The sequence below is a fragment of the Delphinapterus leucas genome, chromosome 20 (assembly GCF_059928025.1).
Source record: "Delphinapterus leucas isolate spDelLeu-1000000601 "Yukka" chromosome 20, BTC_Dleu_Yukka2, whole genome shotgun sequence".
Lineage (NCBI taxonomy): Eukaryota > Metazoa > Chordata > Mammalia > Artiodactyla > Monodontidae > Delphinapterus > Delphinapterus leucas.
The window spans coordinates 55265665-55292741 of record NC_143148.1 but is presented as its reverse complement, the minus strand read 5'-3'; the positions used below and the strand labels follow the sequence as shown (position 1 = coordinate 55292741).

The 27077-nt window shown below is 42.5% G+C and overlaps 1 protein-coding gene across 2 annotated transcripts in view; it reads right to left on the bottom strand.

Moving 5' to 3' along the window:
- Nucleotides 1–9630, bottom strand: part of CDH13 (cadherin 13) — a 749080-nt gene extending 739450 nt beyond the window's left edge. Inside the window, exon 1 of one of the 2 annotated variants that reach the window (XM_022583077.3) lies at nucleotides 2204–9630. In XM_022583077.3, coding sequence (XP_022438785.1) covers nucleotides 2204–2264 — 61 coding nt within the window. In that variant the 5' untranslated portion in view covers nucleotides 2265–9630. Of the gene's footprint in view, nucleotides 1–1399 lie in introns of both variants that reach the window. The other variant, XM_089902463.1, reaches the window with a different exon arrangement.
- Between the last annotated feature and the right edge of the window lie 17447 nt (nucleotides 9631–27077).

Here is a 27077-nt window from a genome sequence, read left to right as displayed (position 1 = left end):
GAATTATACCAACTCTCCTGCTGGTTATCCTGTGTTGATCAGAGGCTCTAGTTGGCAGATCTGCAAGTCTTTGTTGCATTTTTAAAATATGAAAACTCATTATTACCTAACAAAAGGACTTTGTAGACAGAATGTTCCAACAGATGGATTCCATGGAGAAAACAGAAAAAAAAAAAAAAAAAGACAAGTCCTTGGTGGTAGAAAGCTAAGAGACACAATCAGGAAACAGTGTATTATTGAAGTGACAGGTGGAGAGATACTGAGGACAGACATTGGTTTGTCTTAAGCAGAGGAGATAAACTCAAGGTCTGTGGGCCATATCTGGCGCTCTGACATGTTTTGTTTCCTTTAATACAGAGTCAGTATTTAAATATAGTATCTACGTGTTGGCAGGCAGTTCAGGTTAGCTGTGCCAACACACATTCCCAACTCCCTTCTCCCTGACTGCTTCTCCCACAACGGCTAAGTAATACATTCCCAGCTTCCTGTGCAGCTGGGGGGATCACATGACCTGTTCTAGCCAATGAGATTTAAGCAGAAGTCTGGTAGGAGTTTCCAAGGCAAGTGTTGGCCTTCTTGGTAAAAGCCTGGCACTGCCTTCTCCCCTTCTTCCTTCCTTGAATACAGATGCTATGGCTTATTTCCAGCTTTTTCTAATAAATGGGTGGACCCAGCAACACTGAGTCTACACTCCCACCTGGCAACTATTTGCAAGAACAGTGTAGCATCGGCCTCCCTTTAAACACTGGCTGAGGGTACTCTGGGTGGCCAGGGTTGCTCTGGGAAATTCCTCTTAACTTTCTGCTAATTTCCTCTTTGATAAGGAGCTCGGGAGCTGCTGAGTGTGCCTGAGAGCTGACAGAGGCAGCCACCCAGAGGGCCAGGCTCTCTGCTGAGTCCTGCCCTTCCTCTTCTTCTCGAAAAGGGGAATCATACAGCACAGTCTGCACTTCTTGGTGAAGAAAGCTCAGGTCTCTTCAGATGATTAAAGGATGAGAAATAGAGACTGCAAAATCCACCCACTTGAGTAATCAGAGTATTATTCTTACACAGTTCTAGAGTCTCATGGGAACTTTTTTAAAGGAAAAAAGGGATGTCTATACATATATATTTTTGTTTCCCCCCAAGCATGTATCAATGAGTGTCTCCAAAGTGCCTTAAAAACAAGAATTACCAGCTTTAACGAGGGAGGAATAACAGCACTAAGAACATCTGAGACAGTTCGTCCTTAATAAAATTCTAAACGTTAGCTGGTTCCATTACTCAAAGCTTTCGCTCAGCACACGCGTCATTTATTGTATCATTATGCATTCTGAGAACCGCCAGCCACGGTGACTTAGAAGAGGTGGTGCTGTTGCACAGGGAACCTCACATTCCATATTGATAACGGTTAACTCACCTGCTTTCCTAGTGCTCTCCGGTTTATCTTAAAAGCTGTAAAAGTAGGTAGATGGTGGCTTTTCTTAAGGTGCTGGAATAACCTCGGGACCCAATTGACAACACAGGATGGGATGTAATGGCTCCAACTAACAAAGTGAAAGTCACAAATGCACAGCAACTGAGAAAAAGCCAAACCACCACCGCAACAACCAGAGTAAATATTCTGTTTTGACTTATTTTATCCTAAAACCATTGAATTACTAGATGGGTTTTGTCCTAATCCTAAACTTGTTTTGTTTTTAAATAACGCTGACTTTTATCAGTTGGGAAGAGGGGTTGGTAAGAAGCAACCTCTTAAAAAGCAAGTCCTTAACCATTATTTTCTGTTTGGTTAAACTTGAGTTTCTGGATCTGCATTACAGAAAAACTGTATATATCCAGTTTCCCTAGGAAATACCTCAGTTAATGGGTTTTCCTCCATCAACTTTGGTTGAAGAAACTGACTCATGACTCATTTGCCTATTAACAGTTCTTGGAAATTCTGAGAAGCCAGTTGTTAGATAGATGCAAGCCTGAATCCAAAGAACAGGAAACACTACTTTGGGTGCCTAAATTATGTTACTCCGTGATCATTTGCAGAGGGAAAGGGCTGGAAACTGCAGAACTACAATCTCCAACTCCAATCCAGGAATTTTCTCTTTATCTTTAATTACAACAATCATTTCAAATGCAATGAATAAAGACTATTGTTTGTATCATAGAACAGGAAACAACAAAGCAGCAAAGTAGAAGGAAAGAAAACAAGTATTTATCAAGCACCTACCATCTCCATGCACCAGGCTGTGTTCCACAACTTCATATGACTTATCTCGATGAAGTGTCATGGCTAGCCTGCTACGGAGGTTTTTAAAACTGAGGACATGGAGACTCAGCAAAGTAAAGTGGCTTTAGTCCAGGTCACAAGGTAGCAAGTGAATGTATGGTTTGTCTGATGCCCCACTTGATCATTTATGGCCTCAAAGGACATTTGAGGGCAGGACTCCACTCTAACTCTATAACACGTCTAAGAGTTGGCCTTTGCCTGAAACCTCCCAGAGGAAGAGACTTCACTCTTCAAACTAGAGCTGGAAATTTTCTTGCCTGGTTTTATTCCTTTATAAAGCCTCAGGAACAAGAGCAGTAATAACTACTCTCATGTACTGAAGCCTTCCTATAAGCCAAAAATGGTTCTAAGTGCACTACATACACCAGTCCTTACACTTACTTCATTCATTCACTGATTCATTCATTCATGCAACAAGTGTTCATTAAACTCCCACCTGTGCCAGATACTGTAGATCGTGGGGGACCCTCATGAGACAGATATTATTATCCTCTTTTTACACATAAGGAAACAGAAGCTCAAAAAGATAAACCTCAAGCTATACAGATGGCACAGACGGGCTAGTGATTCACCAGAGAGGTTTTCTTATCCTCTAGGGCCGTGGCTGGACTAACTCTGCAGCCTCTCTTAGGTCTGGTCGATGGAACGTGTACTGGAGTAGAGTTTACCATGATCAGACCTGGATCATAAAATCCTCGTGGGCAGTTTTCTTGAGAGCAGGAAGTAAACTTCTACTTGGCAAACTCCTTAGTTGGAGAGGTCTGTTACAGCAGCATGCATTATCTAACTAATACATAGAGTTAGCTAGCGGAGGCTAAGGCCAGGGTTTTGGTCCAAATCTGTATGATTCTGGAGCCTGGGTTCTAGAAGAGGGGACAACACTGCTCTCATTTGCTTCTCTTTAACTTGTGTACACTGATCTGAGTTCTCACTTCTGGAGAGTGAGAGAATCTTCCCATTTCTTCTTCTGTAATGCAGTCCTTCAGAGACTTGAATTCCATTTTCATGGGCCTTCCTTACCTTTCCCGGTTCCTTATATGACATAGTTGTTCAGCCAGATAAAATCTAGTTTGCCAGGGCCCTCTTTAAAGTATGAGGTAGAAAAGCTATAAAGAAAATCAATGAAACGAATAGTTGGTTCTTTGCAGAGATCAAGACTGATGAATTTTTAGCTAGACTGACCAAGAAAAAAGGGAGAAGACACAGATCACCAAGTTAAGAAACAAATGCAGAAAAGCATTTGGTAAAACTCAACATTCATTCATGATAAAAACTCTCAACAAACTTGAGACAGAAGTAACTTCCTCAACACGATAGAAAACATATACAAAGAAACCTGCATCCTACATCATATGGAGTGGTATGAACGCTGAATAGACTGAACGCTTTCTCCCTAAGATCGGAAACAAGGCAGTGATTTCCGCTTGCATCATTTTTATTCAATGTTGTATTGGAGGTTTTAGCCAGTGCAAATACGGGGAAAAAAGGAAAGAAAGAAAAAGAAAATGAAAAAAAAAAAAGAAAGGTATAAGCTAGAAAATGGAACCTGATGCTCCCTGAGGCTTCTGACCAGCACAGTCTATAGGGAAAGTGCCCCCGAGATTCAGCCGTGCCTGCTCAGCATCCTTCTCCTCATGGGGAAACGCTCCCAGCCCCCAACCCCAGACTCTCAGTGCATGTGAACAGACAGGCTGACTCTATTCCTGGTACCAGGAGGGAATGTCTGACCTTGGTCCAGGCCAGGGCCATCAGTTTATTTGGTCTATTTACTTTAGTCACATAGCTGATTCATGGGGTCATGAATCAACACATGAACCATGTTAATAAAAGTGAACTTCACTCTGGACTTTTGTTTGAGCAGTGGGGAAATACACAGCCTCTCTTCACTGGAGGTGTTATGAAGTTAGAACTTGAGCCTGGAGCTACAGGAAGCTATCTTGACTGTTAAAAATTATGGGGAGAATGGACCCAAAGTAGAAGAAAGCCAAGCAAAGAGATGAAGAAGTCCTGGTGCAGCTGTTGTCTTGAGCTTATATACCCAGCCAGTCCTGAAGCCAGGACTATTCATGGACTTCTCACGTACATCAGCCATGAAATACCCTTTTGCCTCAGCCAGTATTTATTGAGTTTCTGGCATTTGCAAAGGGAAAAGTCCTGACTAACTCAGGGATTGTGACACCCTCCTTGCCTTGATTTTGGTATTAGCTTCACCATTATGCTCTTAGAATTCAACAACTCATGCTTTTATAAGTCCCCCGTTTGAATCTAAGTCCTAGTAGAATCAGGACTATGTTTCATTTTCTAGTACAGTATATCCCCAGTGCCTAGCACACAGTAGGTATTCAATTAATATTTGCTGAATGACGAGAAATTCATGGTGGAGGGCTGGACAGATGGATGAATGATGATGAATGGATAGATCTGTTCTGAATTTTACTAGGGTCTAAATTCAGCTTCATTGGTCTTTAATTTCCAGGACTTACCTTCTTTATCTTTTAAAAGTGTTAGTCATGCCCATTTCCTATCTACTCACACTTCTCTTCTCCACAATGTCTCAAAAATTACACAAGCTGTTGCTGAGATTGTAATCACTATTTTCTCGGTGTCCTCTGTGAGAAATAATTCATCTAGTCTTAGAGATGCGAACTCGCTTAAATCAATAGGATGCACTTTTATCATCTTCTCAACTATCTTGGACTCCAATTTTCTCCTATTTATATTTTTCGACCCTTTTACAGGGTGATGATTATTTCCTTTGACCATAAAAAACGGAGGTAACCTAAGCCTGCATGGTTCTGCTTTTCCCCTGCCATCCGTTACCAGGGCACCATCTGCCCGACAGCAGGTCAGTCTACAATGGCCTAGACAAACCTCTTCACGCTCTCCTTGGCTTATCTGAAACTTGCTGTAGCTGAGAAGCTTTAGGCGTCCATACAATTGTCATGGGTCATGCCCCTCATGTATATACCTCAGTGTGTTTTATATGCTCTCTTTTAAATCAAGTTTACTAGAGAAGTCCATATTTTGCCACAATATGCCTCTTTGGATATATTTTCTCCTCTCTCTCTCTCTCTCTCTCTTCTCAATCATCTTTCATGTATTTGCATTTATATAACCAGAATTTCCCTTTTAAGAACATTTATTTCTTTTGTTACTGTGCTCTGTGTTAGTGTATCTGCTTTTTAAAATGTCTACATTTTCTCTGAATTTGACTTGATATATTCTTTCCCCAAACTGGGGCACCTGTCTGGCTTAGCTCCGCATGCCCTTCTGTTGGACTCTCCCACACGAGACCAGCACAGTCATGGGTTTCCACTGCCCCATCGACAGACAACACAGTACACACCAGTCCCTTCTGGGCAGTTAATGTGGCCATTTTCTCCCTGCCATGTGTGAGCATCTTTCTTCGTTTACCCTTTCTGATGAGAGCAGAGATATTCAGCCTTCCTTCCTCACTGACCCCACTCCCCGTAAGTTACCTTTTTAATGTCATATCAGTTTAGAGACAAAGGCCCGGTGCTTTTGCTTGTCTCCTTATGTTTTTCAATGATCACTTTTACAGTGAGTGGCTGTGTGAGTGTGGATATGGGAGTTTTCCAGTTCTCTTGTCTTTGAATAGTTCCACATGTTTCCATTTGCTACATATTAATCTGAACTATGGTAAATTTAAGTTTGTTTAAGAAAAACCCAAATGTGTCACATAAAAAATGCAAAAATAGAAATTCTATGTATTATAACTGTCTCCTAATGGGGGAAATTCTTTAGATCTTCTGCTTTCTTAATTCACAAACAGAATTAAGATATATGACAATTGTATACCTCAACACATGTAAAAATGCTGATATCCCTAAATATGCCACTGGGCTTGGAGTGCATGCATCCATCATGGCATTTACCAGACGCTTCCTTTCTTTTGAATCATTTATACACGAATCTCTTACCTACTATACTGAGCTCCTCAGAGCCCGTGAATTAATTCATTTCTGTATACCCTATTGCATCTTGAATGTGGTAATGTATGTGGAAAGTGACAAATAAATGTTCTCTCCATGGAACCGAACTTTGGACTCCACGTACGGTCAATAGGATGAAAAGGAATTCAGCGTCTGGAGGCATTTAAATATCATCATGTACACAGAAGCATCTGATATATTAAATATGAATTATTTTAAACTATTAATTAAAACAGAGCCCAAAAGACTTCTGCTCAGAAATGCTTTGAACATTTCTTAAAATCCTTTAAGGCCCAGACTGCCTTTCCTTTGTGTTATATAACTTCACTAGAGTTAATTGGTATTAGAGAAGCTGTGCTGTATAGATCCCCTCTGATGATCTCCTGTGTTAAAAACAAAGAGCAGTGAAACATGCCCATTTTTTAGAGGGTGCATCTCAGAAGGTACCTTAAAGTGCCTCACACAAAATGAATGATCCAAGGGAAGAGGCAGCTTTACAAGGAGCTATACAGTCATCTGGATAGACAATCACCACCAAAACTCACAAGACCCCGCTTGGAGCACATGGCATCCCAGAGCACAGCACTTCCGCCCACCTGACCAGCCCCTCCAGTTTAGGAGGGTGTTTTAGATGCTCTACACTCTCCATACCTGCTGTGCACACGGCACGCTTAAGATTTGTCATCAGTGACTGCATTTCCCCCCAGGTCTCCGTATTTCAGCAGAGAATAAAACAATCCCTGTATATCACTTTGATATGTGTGTACAAAGCACTCTGCTGTCTTTGGGCAGGAAGCTGCTAAAGAAAGATACCTTCGTCACGGTTTACAAAACCATTTTCGAAATGTGCTGCTTTGGCCCCTTAGAGTCAAGTTCAAAAATAGAAGCCTGTAAAACTTACCCGGAAAACCACTGTCACAAAAAGACATTCTCCCTGTAATCGGAGGGCACACTTTAGTCTGTTACATTAGGCTGCTCTGATATTAATCTGTACACTAAGACTGCCTTAATTAACCATAAAAAGGATAATTGAAAACACAGGATTTGATCACTGCACATACAACACTAGCGCCGTAACTACCAAATTAGGCCATTTTGCGGAAAGCATCCAGGCCTGAGCTCTGTTTAAGCTGTCTCAGGGTTACATTTCATCATCCAATTTCAAAAAGGCAACAGGGTACTAAGTTGATTAGGATTCAGTGAAAGTTTAGACCATTGCACATCGTGCAAGTGCAAATTTAGCTTCCATCCACCCTCCCTGATAAGGATGGGGGAGGGAGGAAAAGAAAGACATTTACACATTTTCTAAGGATTAAAATTGGACTTGCCCGATGCTCACAGTGACACCTTTTGGTGTCACTGGATTTAATGATGTTATAAATAATGAGTTAAACACATTTGGACAGTCTGATTAATGAACTCAGGGGCCATTCTGTAATAGAGAACACTGATGCCTAAATGGAGCGTGTTACTTGCACATTCTCTGATCTCTCATGAGTTGTGGATTCCAGGACAGCCCTGCCCTCTCCCCCCTCCACACACTGAGAAGCAAAATGCACTTTTGCCTGCACCAGTTGTGACCAAGCTTCAAGAAAGGATAATATGCCTGTAAAAATCATCACAACTTCAGTTTCTTTGCTCTGTTACTTTTTGGGAATAGTTTCATTTGTTGAGGAAATCAGCCTTGCTAATTACTGGTACGTACCTGGGTTCTTTTAGAGAGAAAAGTATTGGTAGCTATCACAGCTAAGACACTTGCAAGTGGTTGAGCTGAAAAAAAAAAAAAAACCTGACCAGTTTCACTATTTACTAGTTGTGCAACAAGGGACATTTTGCTTTAAATTGCTGATTTTTATAGTCCTTCCCCCTGCCCCACGATGGGGGTAATAATAGTATTTACCTGAACACATTGTTGTAAAGACTACATGGCTTAAGATATTATATGGGGCACACAGTTAGTACTCAACACATATTATGCATTATTATTAGTAGTAATAAGTGGGCCATGATGGGGGACTGCATGGGGAGGTGGGTGGTGGTACCAGTCGTACCAAGTAGAAGCTTACTCTAGAATCTAATCTAGCTTCAGGCAAAAGCCTGCTAAGTCACTGGTAGCAAGGAGGTGCTGGCTGGAATTCTGTCTTCATTTCTCAGAGCTCCTTTTCTCGGCATTCCACTCCTGTCCTTGCCCCAACAGTGTCATTGCTCTTTTTATTTTTTCTTTTTAAAGACAATTTTTTTTAGAGTAATTGTAGGCTCATAGCAAAATTAAGAGGAAGGCACAGAGATTTCCCATATCCCCCTTGCCCCAATACAGGAAGAGCTTCCCCCATTATCAACTTCCCCCACCAAAGGGGTACATTTGTTGCAGCTGATGAACCTATACTGACACGTCATCACCCAAAGTCCATTGTTTTCCTTAGGGTTCACTCTTGGTGTTGTACGTTCTATGGGTTTGGACAAATATAAAATGACGTGTACCCACCACTATAGTATCACACAAAATACTTTTCACTGCCCTAAAAATCTTATGTGCTCTGCATATTCAACCTTCTCTCCCCTAAACCCCTGGAAACCACTGATCTCTTCATTGTCTCCATAGCTTTCCCTCTTCCAGAATGCCATATCATTGGAATGACTCATTACTCATAGCCTTTTCAGATTGGCTTCTTTCACACAGTAATATGCATTTAAGGTTCCTCCACGTCTTTTCATGGCTTGATAGCTCATTTCTTTTTTAGTGCTGAATGGTATTCCATTGTCTGGATGTGCCGCATTTTATTTATCCACTCACCTACTGAAGGGCATCTTGGTTGCTTCTAAGTTTTGACAATCATGAATAAAGCTGCTGTAAACATCCCTGTGCAGGTTTTTGTGTGGATATAAGTTTTCACCTCCTTTGGGTCAATACCAAGGATTTGATTTTCAATCAGATCCAGGGCTTGCTGGACTGTATGGTAAGACTGCACTGGAAGAGGATGTTTAGTTAAGTCGTTGCTCTTTCGTTACCAGAGGGCTTTCTCTAACGTGTGCTTTGCCAGCTTTTCCACAATGACTAACAGAAAGGGGGTATAAATACTCCAAGCCTCCCTTGCCCCTCAGGTGGAATAACTCTGATCAAGCTCTATGCGGTTTCTCAGTGTTCCCCTCAAGGATTAAGCTCCATTGACCACCCCCCCATTGGTTACTGTCAATGACCCAAACTTCCCTGCTAGTTGCCTTCCCTTCCCTGTGTCAACCCCCTATCTCTCTACCTGTGTCTCCTTCATTTCCCCAATAAAGTAAGTGCCCTTGAACCCTTATCTCAGGGTCTGCTCACGGGGTGCCCAAGGTAGACAATCCTCAGTGGTCCCTCCTCCCCATTCACCCCCTCATTCATCACACTAGCGTTATGTGTCGACTCCAGTATCTTCTACCTTTGTTTACCTGCTCTACTGGCCTGGGCAGTACTGTCACTTTTAGGCCTGTTTCCCCCTGACTGCCTCATGGGCTTTATGCACAGACAGCTCTGATGGGGAAGACCTAGATGTCCACCCTCTTCCCTCTGCTATAGCCCCGGGTGAGAGGTGGGGAGATCGGGTGGCAGACCCAGAGCTGGGAAAGAGAAGGCGCTCAGCGCGGTGGGCCAAGACACAGGGTGCGGCTGGAAGGTTGTGCACCTTCCTGAAGGCCTGCGTATTTCGGATTAGGCAGCAGCACACACCTCCCAGAATATCTCACTACTGCCTGCTTCTCCCTCTCTCTTTAGGCCTGTTACCTGCCCTTTGGGGGGACAAAGGGCTAAACGATACTTCACCGTGTAACAGAAAAAACGTTTTAGACCATTTTAAAGTCCACTTTTAAGTCTGAGTTCCATCTCTACTGCATTTTTATTTACTTATTTTGTATTAAACATTTACTCAGAGAATCTCATTCAACAGTGCGGATAAATGAGCTTCCCCAGCCCCACTCCCAATTTCCTGCAATTCGAATTAGGACCAAATACAGATTTTACAATGTTGAGACGACAAACGTTTAAAGAGACATAATTGCCAGGCGCTGCTGTCCTCAAATGCAATAACAGAAGATACAAATTATACTTGGTTTCTTCCTTCTGGGGGTCAGTGAAGTATATCCAGCTACGAGTATTTTAATCAAACTGTTGTATGTACTTCTTTGTCTTTCATATTAATCACTCACCTACTTTAAGAACTGTTTTGACCTAACAGAGGATTTTGCACTAGATCGGAAGACCCCAGTTATTTGAGAAAACGTCAGCCTGTTTGCATTCATTCATGCATTAATTTCCTAATTGTCTGAGCTTCACTTGTGTGTTGTTGAGACCCATAAAGCTTTTAGAGTTGAGTAGGAAACTGAAATTTAGGTTGGCTCAAATTTAGTTTCCTTGCTGTGTGACAGAGGGTTCCAGTAATGTCAACCCCCCACCCTTGATGAGTTTATCAAATTCTTATGAAAACAAGAGAAACATGTGAGAAGTGACACATTAACATGAAGAGGCAGAGCTTGGGTAAGTCTGAAAGGAAGGGCACAGACAAGGAATTGGAGGAGGGAGAGGTTGGAGATTTGGGGGAGAAGAGGAAGGAAGAAAAGCTGCTCTCCCCATGGTGACGGGAGGGCTCAGGAGAGGGCAGGAACGGCTGTCAAAATAGGGCAATGAGAGCTGGGGGCTCTGAGGGCTGTGCAATGAGGAATAGGACTGGACCACAGTCAAATCATGAATCGCGAGCACCTAAGATTCACGAGGGGCATTTGGAAGTCCAGGTAGCTGAACAAGGCCAGAGCACCGGACACAGCTAAGGCTCCAGGACATCAGCCGGTTGGGGCAGCTCATAACAGGCACTTGATGGGGGTCTTAGGGAATTTGGTGGCAAAAGTTAGGATTCCAGGCCAGGAGCCTGGGGCCTGGGTATGAGGGTGATCCAGGCCCTGCAGATGACGTGTGGTGGGCAGAAGAGGAGGATGAATGTCCATGTTTACTGGGTGCTGTCTGTATCACGGCGTCCGAGCACTGGTCCCATGAAACCTCGGAACATCTTCATTGTCTGTTTTGGCGTTAGCTCATGTAATCCTGACCGTCACCCTGGGGGGTGGGCCCTGTCACTATCCCCATTTTACAGATGGAGACACAGAGTCAGAGAGGAGGAAGGATTTATCCAGGGCTGTACAGCAAGCAAGAGGCAACATCAAGGTTCAGACTTCCACTTCTGCAGAGCCCCCTCCAGGTCACTTTCTCCTAAAAGAGGTGATGCCATGATGCTTTGGACATCAAGAAGCCATTGCAGTTTTGTGATGAGGGGAGAGGCACGATGAAAAGGAAATGACAAATGCAGTAGTCATACAGCTGAACTGACAAATCTTTTCTTGACGCTGCCATGGACTCTTGGTTTTCCTCTTTTGGCAGAAGTTTATTTTTCACGCAAACCACATTACACTTCACACCTTGATGAGATGTGTGAATGAATGAAAGTTGCAAAGAATTTCAGTGCTCAGGGAAACTGTGGAATTCAGTTATAGGCTCTCAAAGTTCCATTTTGGTTCTTGACCTTCTTATGCTTCCCGTCAACATGGGATCTCAAGTCCCCCCACCCTGGGGCTTAAATTCTGTAAGTTATTGGGCTGGCTTTGTCTTGTACCTGAGCTGAGCTCTGAGTCTACATCAACTTCAGCATCTCCACCTACTGCTAACTTCTGGTGGAGAGCATACCAGCCTCAAAGAAACCCCATTTGCTGCCCCAGCTACACAGGTCAGAGCTGAATAAACTTATCAGCTGGGAAGACTTGACCCCCTGAGTAGGAATGAACACCTTGTTGTGCTCTGAAAGAGAATAGAGAGTTTTGGAAGCCCCATTTTCTAATTTAGTACCTCCCAAACCAAAAGGTAATCCTTTTATACAGTGTGAATCATTCTAGAAATGTTTGGAGAAAAATAACAATGTCACGTGACCACCAATAAGCACCACAAAACACCCACACAGCGTTTAGTGGTTTGAGACTCGGAGTCTGGGAACCTTCGGATAGGACAGAACACATTTTCCAGCAGGGATTAGCCTTGAGATTAGAGTTTAATGAAACAATCACTAACACTGGAGTTGTAGGCAAAAAAACAGGCAAACTCCAGGGAGCTCCTAGTTTGTCTGGGGAAGACATTTATCTAATAAACCATGAATAAATAATAGAAAGGAGTTTAAAGTCAAGAGATGCAGAGGAGCCAAGGGACGAAAAGTAGGGGTTGGATGTATAAGAAGATGCTTTACAAGCAATTTAATGTTTTGACTTTGCAATAGACATTCACTCCTGGAAAGATACTGTCACCTGTGCAGAAAGAAGCATGCACAATACTGCTCATGGCAGGGACTGTCAGCCAGAATAGAGCAGGTTTTGCAGTGATAATAAAGAGCTCCAAAGTCTCCACGACTTAGAACAACAAGGATTTAATTCTTGCCCATGCCCCACGCTCCATGCAGGTCAGCAGCAGAATTCTGATGATCATAAACACCTTGGGACCTAGACGACCAAGATGGCAGCATCTCATGGGGTGGAAGAAAGATTGGAGAATTGAGCACCAACAATTATATACTTGGTTCTGGAAGTGACACATGTCATTTCCACACACATTTCCGTGATGAGATCCAGTGACATGGTGATGGCTAACATCAAGAAGTTAGGGAAGTATAATCTCTTATGACCAGGAAGTAGAAAAGGACCAGATATTGGTGAACACTAATACATCTACCATGTGTAATGGCAAAAATTGGGAAGAAGTACCTATTTCTTCATCTGTAAATAATGTATAAATACATCCTTATGAAATAATATTATGCAACAGTTAAAAAAGACTTGAAAAATTAAAACGCAAATTGCAGAAAACTGCACATAGTATATATCAATAGTATCTCTCTTATATATGACTCACCCATATCACAAACTTCTATGTATCAGTGGACACATATATGTGTGTCTAAATGCACAGAAAAACCTCTGTGAGGATGTCCATCAAACTAATAATGGTGGTTACCTCTAAGAGAGGAATATGGTTGCAGGGAAGAAAAGGGAGTTTTTGTTTTTCTGAATTTTAAAATAAAAATGAAGTTATATATAGTCTCTGAATTTTTTTTAAAATGTGTTCTAAAAAGGCATTTGTCTGTTGCCCATGACTGTTGGTTGAATGACCCCTGGTGCTAGCCTAGGGTGCCATGTTCATTGTAGGAAGGTGACTTAGAGAACTTCTGACCTCCATGAGCTGCACCACCCATGTGTTCAGCAACCCTGTCCATATGGGAGGGATATTCACTATTAGTTGGCCCTACTTGGTCTTGAATCTGGCACTTTCTGGAACATTCTGGAATTTTAATTCGATGGGAAGCCACCTCTTCTCACAGGTTCTATCTCTCAACACCTTTGGCACCCATGGGGTAATATCCTGGGGAATGTCAAGTTTCCAGATGTTTTCTTTTTCCTTCCTCATTTTAAAACTGACCTATCCTCTTCCCATCCTTAATTCTTATTTCTTCAGGTCTCTTCTCCAGGCTAAAGATAATGTGGTCTAATAGAATCATGAGCAAAATAAATCCATCATACATCTTATTTCCCCCCAAATAACATACTGTTTTAAATTAAGCAAAATACACAGCTTTCTAGAAGGGTCTTAGAGCAGAAGTATGGGGTATTTCAGACACAAGGGCAAGGCATAGAAGACAGTGTGCAGCTGAATTCCCAGCACCCTGCAGAAGAGGCTGTGCCCGTGAAGGATCCTCTAATCTTACTGTAGATCTGGCTTTCAGAGTCAGACATAGTAATTCTATAGGTTGAAATCATGGAAAGCAGCTTGGAACAGCTATAAAATGGAATGTTATTCAGTGATGAAAAAGAAATGAGCTATCAGGTCATGAAAAGACATGGAGGAATCTTAAATGCATATTTCTCAGTGAAAGAAGCCAGTCTGGAAAGGCTATATTCCATATGGCTCCAACTATACCATATTCGGGAAAAGAGAAAACTACAGGGGCACTAAAAACATCAGTGGCTGCCAGGGGTTCAGAGAGCAAGGGGGTCTGGAGCACAGGGAATTTTTAAGGCAGTGAAATTATTTTGCATGATGCTGTAATAGTGGATACATACCATTACACATTCGTCCAAACCCGTAGAATGTACAACACCAAGAGTAAACCCTAATGTAAACTATGGACTTTAGTTAATGATGATGTATAGATATTGCTTTACCAATCGTAACAAAAGTGCCGCACTAATGCAAAATAATAGAGAAAGCCATTAAGTAGGGGCATAGGTATATATGGTGACTCTCTGTACTATTGGCTCGATTTTCTGTAAAACCCAAAACTGCTATAAAAAATAAATGCTATTATTTTCTTTTTAATTTTGCAGAGCTAATTTTTTTTTAAGGAATTTCGAAGGCTCAACCACGGTTTGGATTCCATGATACGCTATGTCTATTTTGAGGGGAAAATACTCAAAATACTTGTGAAAAATGGGAATGAAACAGAGCCTGGCACAGACTTGCTATGGCAGGAAGAATGAGACCAGAGTCCTTGACAAGAGGGCTTCCTTAACACACTGACCCAAAGGTGGCTGCTCTAGCCTCTTCCTCTACTTGGAAATAGAAAACCCACAGGAGGCAGCATAAATGTTATCATGGCTTTGGCCTCACCATGAATTTTTACAATTTTGCAAAACAGAAGAAGAAAACTTGCCAAGTGTGGAATGTTTTGTTTTTTCCCTTTCCAAAGAAAAATATACCAGAGTTGGATGGGCTGAGTGTCTGGACACTTCGTATAGCTGAGGCAAGGCTCAGGCTTAGGTTGTGGTGTGATTTTGGAGAACTCACTGCATCTCTCCAAACATCAGGGTTTGAGCTATACAATAAAGGGATTATGATTAAAGAGAGGTTTAGGAGACCCTAGGGATGCTAAGGAAGTCTTCTGAGAGCCGAGTGAAGGGCAAAGAAGGGGGTCACAGGTAACGCTAGGCTTCCCTCCCCCCTACAAACACACATTTGTGTTTTGCTCTGTTTTCTTTTTGGCCTTCATTGTGATGAAAATTCCTTTCAAAGAAAGGATTCCACTGAACTAGGCGATGATCAAATCCCATTTCTGTTTCTAAAATCAACATTCCAAATTAAGTTATTGAGTAGACCTTGAATGGTAGGTGTGACCCACTGAACTAGAGGGAAGATCTTGGAAGGAAACTTTTAGTGAAAGCTGGGCAAGGTTGACTAGTGTCTCCCCCAAATTCATGCACATCCAGAACCTCAGAGCGTGACCTTATTTGGAAATAAGGCCTTTTCAGATGTAATTAAGGTCACACTTGATTAGGGTGGGGCCTAAATCCAATGATTTCATAGTTCTAGCCTCCAGAACTGTGAGAAAATAAACCTCTGTTGTTTTATGCCATTCAGGCTTGAGGTAGTTTGTTACCATGGCAGCTCCATGGCAGCTCATGTGTATGAGGCATTTTCAGGTGCGTCCCCTCATTTAAATCCTTGCAATGAGAAGCCTGACTTTATCACATTCCTCTTTCTTAGCTAGGAAATATCCTTTTAAGATTCTCAAATTTGGGGGGACATGATAAGGATCAAATGTTACAGTGCCAATTGGCTTGTGATTGCTTTTCAGGGGTTTCCTGCACAAATGGCCCAAACTTTGATGTAGTGACAAAAGCTTCTGGAAGCTGGTAATTCATGTCAGAGAAGTGGTACTAAGGGCCACTCCTGTGCTACATGTACCCTCATAATTGCCGCCTTGGGGGCCTGCTAAGCTACAAGGTTAGTGGGGAGACTGTTAAGCTATAAGCCTCCTAATAAAGACCTTCTGAAAATCTGGAAGCCTGGAAAGATCTGGAAGATGGAAAAACGGAACCTGCAGGAACTTCTCCACCTGGCTTAAGAAAATACCACATGAGTAGTTCTCATTCCATGCTGCTTTGGAAAAGTTCTCTCTCTTTTTCTCACTCTCTCTCTGTACATATATACATAAATATATATTTACATATATATACACATATACATATAACATATATATGCTTACATAAATATACACACATATATACTTTTTATTAAAAATCAGAGTACATTCTATTTAAATATTCTCTGAAAGATAAATTTTGACAGGGCTTGGGAAAAGACAAAAGTACAGAGAGAAACTGTGCCACACAGCAATATGGTAGCCACTAGCCGAGGCACATGTGGTTATTAGGCACTTGAAATGTGGCTCATCCAAACTGACGTGTACTTAAAGGGTAAAATAAATGCATGCTGGATTTCAAAGACTTAGTACCAAGAAGTCAAATATCTCAGGGATTTGTTACATTGCATATATGTTGAAATGATAATTTTTTAGATACGTTGGGTTAAAGTATATCATTAAAATTAATTTCACCTGGTTCATTTACTGTTTTAAATTGGCTACTAGAAAATTTAAATTTATTTATATGTCTTACACTAAATTTGTATTGGATAGCACTGGTCTAAGGGATACATGCTCTCTGATACCTTTCACTTAGTCACTGTTTTGAACATTTTTGTTCAGGAAGTTCTAATTTTCCTTTACAAGTGATTTTTTTTTTTTGACTTTCTGTAAGAATTCTTGTACACACAGAGGATTCATTTTGTAACACTCTAGTTCCTTTTTTGATGGTAACTTTTCTGTTTCTTAAAAATAACTGTGAGATGTAAAATAAGATTAATTTTGCCCTTAAGTGTTAGTTACATTATGAATTGCTGAGTGACCTTGGGCAAGTTATTTAACTTCTCTAGGCCCCAATATCACCACCTATAAAGTAAGCTGGTCTAGAGTTGTTCCCCAGAACAGTGATTCTCAACCTCTTCCTCACTTTTCAACATACTGGATGGTTCTGGGAAACTGCCATCAGCCACCACAGTTCACTGTGCTAACAGTGCTGCCTCGGCTTCCTCCCACTTCCCCTGGAGAATCACTGCCATTCCCTTCACAGACTCCGTAAGAAATTTCCAGGGAGGAGACAAGGTGCAGTAATTACAGTCGGAGCCTTATAGAATGTTGGAGCCATGGAGGAAACTTACATTCGTCTAGTTCCAATGGCCCACTCCCCTCACGGGAAATTATGGCCCAGAAGGAGTAATGACCTGCTAGTCAAGTCACCCAGCTGGTCGGGAGCAGAAGGCTGGCTCCGGCAAACACTGACCACTAGTTAACGTATTTCATGGTGCATCCGTGAAGCTCTGACGAGAAGGGAGCCTTGGGTGACACAGAGCTGCAGAGCAAAGACTGCAATGCATGGTCGCCCATCCATGTATTGCTCCCTTCCTCCCAGAGACCACGGCATACTATTGGGGGGTCATTTTTCTCTGTCTTAATTTACGACAAAGTGGAAAAGGACAAAGAATTCGGGGGTATGTGAACTAACGAGGGTGTCTAGGAGAAAATTTGACATCTTCTACCGATTTAAGTTCAAAGTCGTCATTTCAACCTCTCTTCAGAGAGATTAGAAACTCAATAGAAAGCTACTCGCAACAGCTTTCCGTGCCAAAATGTTCTAAAGTACCAGAATTTCCAAAAACTGCTTACATGCTTCTGAGCCTGGCAAAACGGTGGATGAGACAGAATGTTCTGTTCTGTTTAGACGTGAGGCATATCAGGGTTAGACAAAGTCATGATTGACAAAGGTTTGTATTTATTACAAAAGATGCCAAGTTATATTTAGGTGTTGCTTTTTTTTCCCCTTTAAATCTCACTCTAAATTGCTTGTCACCTTTTGAAATATCATCATTAGCACCAGTTAATTTGTGTGCTTAAATATTTTAATGACAGGTTATAATTTTAATAGAAAAAGCAGTTTAGAAGAAAATCACAGGGTCCTATGACTTCCAGGGAGTAGTAGAGAGGAGAGAGAGAGACCAGGCTTTGGAGTAGACAGAACCCAGACCCGGAGCCCAATTCTGACTCACCACTTCCTACCTGCAGGGTCTTTATTAATCTGTATTACCTCTCCATACCTCAGCATTCTTGTTTACGAAACACAGATAACAAACCTAACTCTTTAAGGTGCTCTAAGGATTATCCCAGGCTTGTTACTGTAAAGCCCCTCACACGCGTGGTACACTAGAAATGCCCATTTCCCTTTCCTTATACCCCCTTGCCCCCTAAAGAGAGAGAACCACGGTAGAGTCTGGGTTCTGGGTAGAAAGTTCCCAGGGCAACTAAACTGTGACAAACATTTTCCAGAGGTCGCCAGGGCTAAGTAAAAAGAATCATCAAAAGGAAAAGGAAAGGGCTCAAGTCCCAAGGGTAAGAGGAAAGGAATGGCTGGGTGAATAATTAGGAGGCTCAGAATCAGGAAGGAACGGAGTGGGAGGAATGTCTGAGGACACAAGTTCAGCAACCATGAAGTAGTGCTCCCACTTTACATGTGAGACGTCCACTGGGGACAGCCAGGGCATTTGAAGACCCTTCATAGGGCCAAACGCCCACCAAGTCACTCCTGTGCTCAGGTGAGGTGGGCTGAGCGGGATGGCATGGTGTAGATCTCAGCCCTGGGAGACTCATGATTCAGTAGGGTGGCCATGAAAACTCAGTCCAACTAAGGTGCTGGGTCAAATGGTTTGCATTGAAGGTGTCCAGTACCGCTGCTATTGTTGATGCCATGTGTGAATTAGTGTCTGCTGTGGCTTATCCTATTAATTCAGAGACAGAGACTTGAGGGCTGGTTTCACCACTTACTGCTCATGTGATTTAAATTCCCTGAGCCTGGGAGCTTCCTTGGTGGCGCAGTGGTTAAGAATCCGCCTGCCAATGCAGGGGACACGGGTTTGAGCCCTGGTCTGGGAAGATCCCACATGCCGCATAGCAACTAAGCCCCTGTGTCACAACTACTGAGCCTGTGCTCTAGAGCCCACGAGTCACAACTGCTGAGCCCGCATGCCACAACTACTGAAGCCTGTGCACCTAGAGCCCGTGCTCCACAAGAGAAGCCACTGCAATGAGAAGCCTGTGTACTGCAACAAAGAGTAGCCCCCGCCCACCACAACTAGAGAAAGCCCATGCGTAGCCATGAACACCCAACGCAGCCAAAAATAAATAAATGTATAAATGAATTTATAAAAATAAATAAATAAATTCCCTGAGCCCCAGTCGCTTTGTCTATAAATTGAGGCCACCATTACCTTCTTTGTACAGTTGTTGCCAGGATTAAAAGCAATAACATATGAAAGATGCAGACACAGTGCCTGGACTAGAGCAAGGGTTCAGTAGTTAACAGCCATGAACATGAAGATGGTGATATTGATTCTATCTCTTGTAGCTTCTCCAGGACCCTTCAGTTTTGTCCAGACTTCAGACTTCTCAATGATAAGATAGTTCAAAACCTACTGTTGATTCCTTGCTCACCTCCCTACCAAGTGGCCCAAGGAAAACATCCTCTGCATTTTAAAAGAATATCTAGATGGAAATAAAGAAGGTCAACGGAGGTGGGCTTAGATGGGATAGAAAATGAATGAATGAATGAATGAACAGACAAAGGGACAATGAATGAATGCCAAGATGGTATGGTATTTTGCCAGCAGGAATGAATATGGCACTGATTAGCAGGGAGGTAAAGTTGGAAGAAGCCAAGCAAAGAAACACATGAGGAAAGGGGGGAGGGGGAGGTTAAGAAGCTAAACACATTCCAGGTGAAATGAGTAAATAAATCCCAAGGAAAGAATGAAAATGAGAATTAATCAAGAGTGTGCTGAGCCGTGGCACTGCCAGCCACAATCAGAGGCTTCTTAATTGCTTGTCAAAGACCAATGCATCCTGGCAAAATGATCCTCAACTAATGCTGGGACTTTTTTTTCCCCCTAACCTGGCTTCATTTATCATGATTAGAAAACAAGTCAAAATTGATTTCTGTTTATTTTATAAAGCAAATCCCCAGGGAACCCTTCTTCCCAGTAGGTTTGATAATTTTAACTTAGAAGGGGAATACCCTCAGAACATAACTGAATTGTGCTGTTCAGGAGGTTAGGACATGTGGATGTATAAAGTCTATGGATATTATGAAAAATGACAGTCTCAAACTTTTACAAATCACCTCAAATCCATCAGCATAAGGCTTTCAGTTCTTTCCAACTCTAAAGTGGGCACTCGAGAGGCAGTTGAGTATGGGGAAAATGGCCCATGCTTTAGAATCAGACAGATGTGTGTTTGATTCTTAGCTCTATGGCCTAACTGCTCTGTGACCTTGGGCAGGTCACTAAAAGAAATCTCAGAAATTTAGCTCAAATCTCTGAGGTTTAAAAATGAGGTTACTAATACCTCTCAGACTGTCCAGGGGGGTTAGAGGTTGAGTATGTGAAAGTTAGCTCACGAAACCTGCTCTGCATATGTTAGTGATGGAAGTCATGTCCTACAAGTTCAGGGAAGCCATCCACGGGAGTCTAAGCTCCATGAGGGCAGGAGCTGTGTCCGTTTTACTTTGTTAGCCTGGCAGTTGGCACAGGGCTTGGTATGTAGTTGACGTCCATCTTATCTATTTAACGCTCACATTGCACCTAGTGTGTGCAAAGTTCCGTCTTATGTATTGACATTGACTCACTGAATCCAATAAATCTGTGTTGGCTGCATGACTGCTATTCATTTATTCTTTGCATAAAGATATTAAAGCACTATTCCCCAGACAAGGTGCCTCCTTGGGGAGAACACCCTTCTAGAGCCTCGAGAGTAATGGGTAGATTCATTCATTCTTTGATCCATTCACTCTTCTGTTCACCCATGCACTTGCTTGTTCACCAAATGTTTACATTTTGGTTTTACACTGCTGGCTCAGCCCACTGCCATCATCCTAGATAAAACACAAGGTCAGCTTGTCCTCCCCCCTGCTCCCTGGCTACCCAAGAACTTTATTAATTCATTTACACACACTCACGTGCACACACACACACACACCCTCAAGCAAATCCTCCATATTCCACTAAGATTTTGTTATTCAGTTAAATCACGTTTGAACACCTGCAAGGAGATTTCTAAGTTGGGGGCTTTGCACTGCCTGCAAACAAACTGGGACAAGAACAAGACAATGTAAAAAACATATTTTTCTCCTCTACAGACATTTTTATTCTTCAAACAGATTCCAGAGATCGTGTTCTCTTCCTGAAAGTATAAACACAGCAAAAAAAAAAAAATCAATATACATCTTGGCCCATGTGAAACAATCTTATGAAGGGGCATTCATGTGATCGCCAAGTATTAAATACCTAGAGGTTCCCACAGCATTCTGGCTACCAGACCATTCTCAGATGTAGTTCCTTGATCTGGAACGGCCCTATTCCTGGAATTTAGTGTTTAGGACTTGCCTGCTCCTTTTGGTTTATGCTTAACCCTCACAATTAATTCTGAGCCTCCTGCCTGGGGAAGTTTCTGCCATAGAATTTCCTGGCATTTACCCAGCCAGAAAGGAAATGATTGATGCCTTCCTCACTCTTCTACACAAAAGCTGAAAGGCTGGGCAGAAATATCACTGGCCTCAGTGCTGGCCTATTCCCAGCCTCACCCACACTCTTTTCTTTTTTCTTTTTTTTTTGTGGGTGTACACGGGCCTCTCTCTGTTGTGGTCTCTCCCATTGCGGAGCACAGGCTCCGGACGCGCAGGCTCAGCGGCCATGGCTCACGGGCCCAGCCGCTCCGCGGCATGTGGGATCTTCCCGGACCGGGGCACGAACCTTTGTTCCCTGCATCGGCAGGCGGACTCTCAACCACTGCACCACCAGGGAAGCCCGACCCGGGCTCTTGATTTCATCCCTCACGTAACCTCAGGGACGTTGCTCCATCAATTACCCTGTTCTTCTCTCCCATCTGCAATCACTTCCTCTACACTGGCTACTTCCTGGCAGCTTACAAGCATGTTTAAGTCTTATTTATTCTAGGAAAGTTAAAAAAACAAAAAAAACCTCTTTTCAATTCTCCCACCTCTAAAGTTACTTCCCTATCTCTTACCTTCTCCAGGCAGCCGAGGTTTTTGATAGAATTCACTCCCCATCTGTCTTCTCTATATCATCACCCATATACTCCTTGCAGTGAGTGTTCAGCTATGCTTTGGGCAAGGGTGGGTCTGCCCTCCTGCTTTTCACCGTCCATTGGGAACAAAGATATTGGTGAAAGTGGTGAGTGCTATAAACAAGGGTGGTGCTCTGGGACTGCATAAACTTCAGACTTGACCTGAAAGTCAAGGAAGGTTTTTTTCTGGTGGTATTGGCATTTAAACAGAGGAACGGATAGAAATCCATGATCTGAAAGGGCCTTGGGATAAAGCACTCTTGGCAGAAGGAATGGCAGGTGCAAAGGTACTGGGGTGGGAAAGACCATGACACGTTTGGGAAAGTAAAAGCATAGCTGTGTTTCTGGGCCACAAGGAGTGAGAGAGAGAAGTGTAAGATAGAGCAGGAGAGGTAGGGAGGGGCCCATCATGTGGACCATATGTACAGGTTTTGACCTTCCTTCTCAGGCAATGGGGAACTCTGGTGACCTTCGGCACTTGTAATCGCTTGCACACACCCACTACCCAGAATGCCATGTGCCAGGAAATAGTGGGACCAGTAAGAACAAGTAAAAGAAAAGAGAAATCTGGCTCCTTCTCAATTCTACTTATTCTGAAAACTTAACAATTCAATCTGTTTTTGTAGGTCCATGCCCATGTTGTCAAAAGAATGCTGTGACATAATAAGAAATATATATTGGGTTGGCCAAAAAGTTCGTTCGGGTTTTTAACCTTTGTATGGAAAAACCCGAACAAACTTTTTGGCCAACCCAGTATTTGGTCTCTGCCCTGGTTCCTGATCCAGAGCTCCTAGAACCTTTATAATTTCCTGAGTGATGAAGGTGATAGGAGCGTCTTACACAGAGCTCCTAAATCCCTTGGAATTTCCTGGGTGATAGGAGCATATTTTGTTCTAATGAAGTGACCCTTGGAGGGCTCCTCAGTAGCTTCTGGGTGGGAGCCGGTCACCGAAAAGGTCAAGCCGTCATTAGAAGCCTAGAACTTTCAGCCCCACCCCTCCATCCCCTGGGGAGCGGAGAGGATCTAGAAATTGAGTCGATAATAATTGGTTATGCCTTTGTGGTGAAGCCTTCATAAAAATCACTGAAGTATGGGGTTTGGAGAGCTTCTGGGTTGGTGAACATGTCCATGTGCCAGGAGGATGGTGCACCCCAACTCCATAGGAATGGAGCTCCTGCACTTGGGACCCTTCACGACCTCACACTATGTACCACGTCATCTGGGCATTCATCTGTATCCTTTATAACATTCTTTATAACAAACCAGTAAATGTAAGGAAAGTATTTCCCTGAGTTCTATGAGCCAACATAGCAAATTATTGAAGCTGAGGGGGGGGGGGTTGTAGGATTCCTTGATTTGTAGTCAAGTCACAGAGAAGTGTGGGTGACTTGGGGACCCACTACTTGTGGCCAGCATCTGAGGTGGGAGAAGTCTTGTGGGACTGAGCCCTTATCCTGTGGGGTCTGCTCTACTTCCAGGTAGTTAGTGTCAGAGTTGAATACAGTTGGAGAACACCCAGTTGGTGTCCAGAGAGCTGGGAAATTGCTTGGTGTGGAAAACCCATACATTTGGTGTCATAAGTATTTTGAGTAGAGAAACAATTTTCTTTTAAATGCGTTCACACCAAATGGGTCAGTTGAGACAGGAATGCAGATGTCTTTCACTGCATGACTATCATTTGATATAAAAATGCTGACAATAAGCTATAAGACCAAACCTGCATGCACATTCCAGGACACACACACACACACGCCACCCATCTGCAGGCATCGCCTCATTTATTCCTGAGCCTCTAAATTAGAGCTTGTACTAGATAATAAAATAGACAGGACATTTGTTATCATCAAACAAATATGAAACTAAGCTCAGATAACATAAGGATTCTGAAAGTTAAGTGCTATTTTATGGTACCTTTCAATTTAGAAGTGCACTGCAGATAAAACATGGCTTTGGTGTAAACCGTTGATGTATTGTGTTGTTAAGATCAATGAATTATTAAAAGGATAATCTTTTAAACACCAAGAAATTGTCTTCTAGTGTACTCTAGGGGCTGTGGGCAAATGCATTACACATACAAATTCACCACTGCCTTGGCCGTAATTTATACAAACTGCCAAGTACCCACCTGACATCACAGAGACTTGATTCTTCTCCCACTCACTCAGCTAATGTGAGACCCTGGCACTGAGCATGGAGGAAGGAAGGGGTCACTGCATTAGCACTCTGTCCTCTATTTCTGTAGACAACTGAAGGGCACACAGTGACGGGCCACCCAGCTCACCCTGCGAGGGAGGTCTTGTTACCCAGTTGATGGGTGTGCTCTCTGTGGACAGTCTTTATATATTGGTCCCATCAGGAATTTCCTCAGTTGCAGAGACTCACTTCACCCAAGGTTTCATACCTTCCCCAGGCAGCCCACATCCAAATACTGGTTGAAGCCAAGGGTACTCTTTAATGAACAAGCACTTTAATAAACATGCTAACCTCCAGCTCAGAGTCTGCTTCCCAGCGAACCCAACTTGAGATAACAGTCTTGTCCAGAATCCCAGCCGCAGCTCACTGGATGCAGTGTTCCTCTTCAACTCCCCACACTTCTGTCTGTGCTGTGCCACCCACCTGGAATGCCATTCCCCAGTTATCCATCAGTCAAAATCCAACCCCTTTGTCCAGGACCAGTTCCAATGTCCCATCTCTGCAGACATCCCCTACAGTCATTTGCTTCTTGCTCTGCACTCCCAGAGCCCTCTGTACTATTAAAGTACTCATCTTTATAGTTCAATAGACCAGCAGTGTCCAAAAGAATTATAATATGGGCCAAATGTGCATTTTTCATTGTCAAATAGCTATGTTTAAAAAGTAAAAAGAAACAAGTGGGATTAATTTTAATAACATATTTTATTTAACTTTATATAACCCCAAATGATCATATGAATATATGTAATCAATATAAAAGCTGTTCATGAGATTTTTTACACAATTTTTTCCATGCTAACTCTTTGGAACCCAGTGTGTATTTTATACTCACACCACATCTCAGTTTAGGCCAGCAACATTTCAAGTGCTTAATAGCCCTATGTAGCTCACTGAAATGGACAGTGCAGACAGTGAGTGCCTCAAAGACATAAAGATTAAAACTTAGTCCATGGACTGCCTTGCAAAGCCATTTGATAAACATTTGCTGAACGAATGAACCAGTGAATGAATGGCCAACGATGAGTGAATGAATAAAAGAACGATCAATGCAAATTCATGAATGAACATCTTGGTTACCCTGGCCTAAGCCTAGGATTCATTCCTATGCTCCTCTTGCTTGCAATTTTGGGGAACTTCCTCTGCAGGGCAGTGCATCTCTCTGCACCTGTATCCCCTATACATTAATAATGTACAGCATAAATAGCTAAGGGTCTAGACTTTAAGAGTAAACTTTATGAAACAGTGCTCTGCCGTGTAGTAGCTTCTGATATGTGCAAATTACTTAACCTATTTGGAGTCTCATGTTCCTCATTTACAAAATGGGGATGAATAATAATGGTGCCTAGGGTTGCTACGAGAACCAAATGAGGCATTGAAGGTGAATGGCTTTGCACATAGTAGATACTCAATAAAAAGGTAGCTAACAAAGCCAAAAGTAAACATAACACGAGGGAAAAATTCCTTCCTTCCTTTCTTCCTTCTTCATTCATTGAACTAATATTTTGTATACACCTCTGTGGTGGCCATGAAGATGTACTTCTCAGAGCCTTAACAGAAGGGAATATTATGATCAAAACTCCAGCTGTTATGCACTGAAATCCATTGCCACATTGCTTACCATGGCCATGCTTCCACATGCTGCTCCCCGCCAGTTACTGAACACAACAAGGACACAAAGCAGTGTCATTCCTGGAGGACCCATGAGTTCTTGGATGGGCAGTTTGGGCTCAAGGACTCCCCTAAAACATTGCTGTACTTCCACCCAGGCTTTCTTCCTTCCTTCTCTCTTTTACTCAGGGTCAGACCCACACCAGCCTCCCTGCTCCTTCCTCATTTTCTCTGTGTCTCTTCTTGTAAGGGCACTAATCCCACCATGGGGGTGGTACCTTCATGACCTAATTATCTCCCCAAGGCCCCACAACTGAATACAATCACATTGGGGATTAAAGCTTCCACATATGAGTGTTGGAGGGACACAAAGATTCAATCCATAGCAATTACCCACAAAGAAAATTCATTATAATTTATCATAATATCATATCAAAATTAATAATAGGGCTTCCCTGGTGGCACAGTGGTTGAGAATCTGCCTGCTAATGCAGGGCACACGGATTCGAGCCCTGGTCTGGGAGGATCCCACATGCCACGGAGCAACTAGGCCCGTGAGCCACAACTACTGAGCCTGCACGTCTGGAGCCTGTGCCCCGCAACAAGAGAGGCCGCGATAGTCAGAGGCCCGCACACCGCGATGAAGACTGGCCCGCCTCTTGCCATAACTAGAGAAAGCCCTCGCACAGAAACGAAGACGCAACACAGCAAAAATAAATATATTAATTAATAATTTTTAAAAAGTAACCACTTTTCTAAAAAAAAAATTAATAATAAATTAATCACTTTTGTACATTACAATTATTAGAAACCCATTACTCGATTCAGTACACATTCCAACTTTGTTTACTTTGAGGTCACTTATTTTGGAGTGAAGGTTCATCATGTTGTAAATGTTTCTTGCCATTGCTTAGGCCACATTAAAGTTGCCTGTATCTATTTTTGCATCTCTCCTATTTTAAGGCGCATCTGTCAAAACAGCTGATGCCAATACATATGTATTTGTGTGATTTTGTAACATATTAAAAACTGAGACT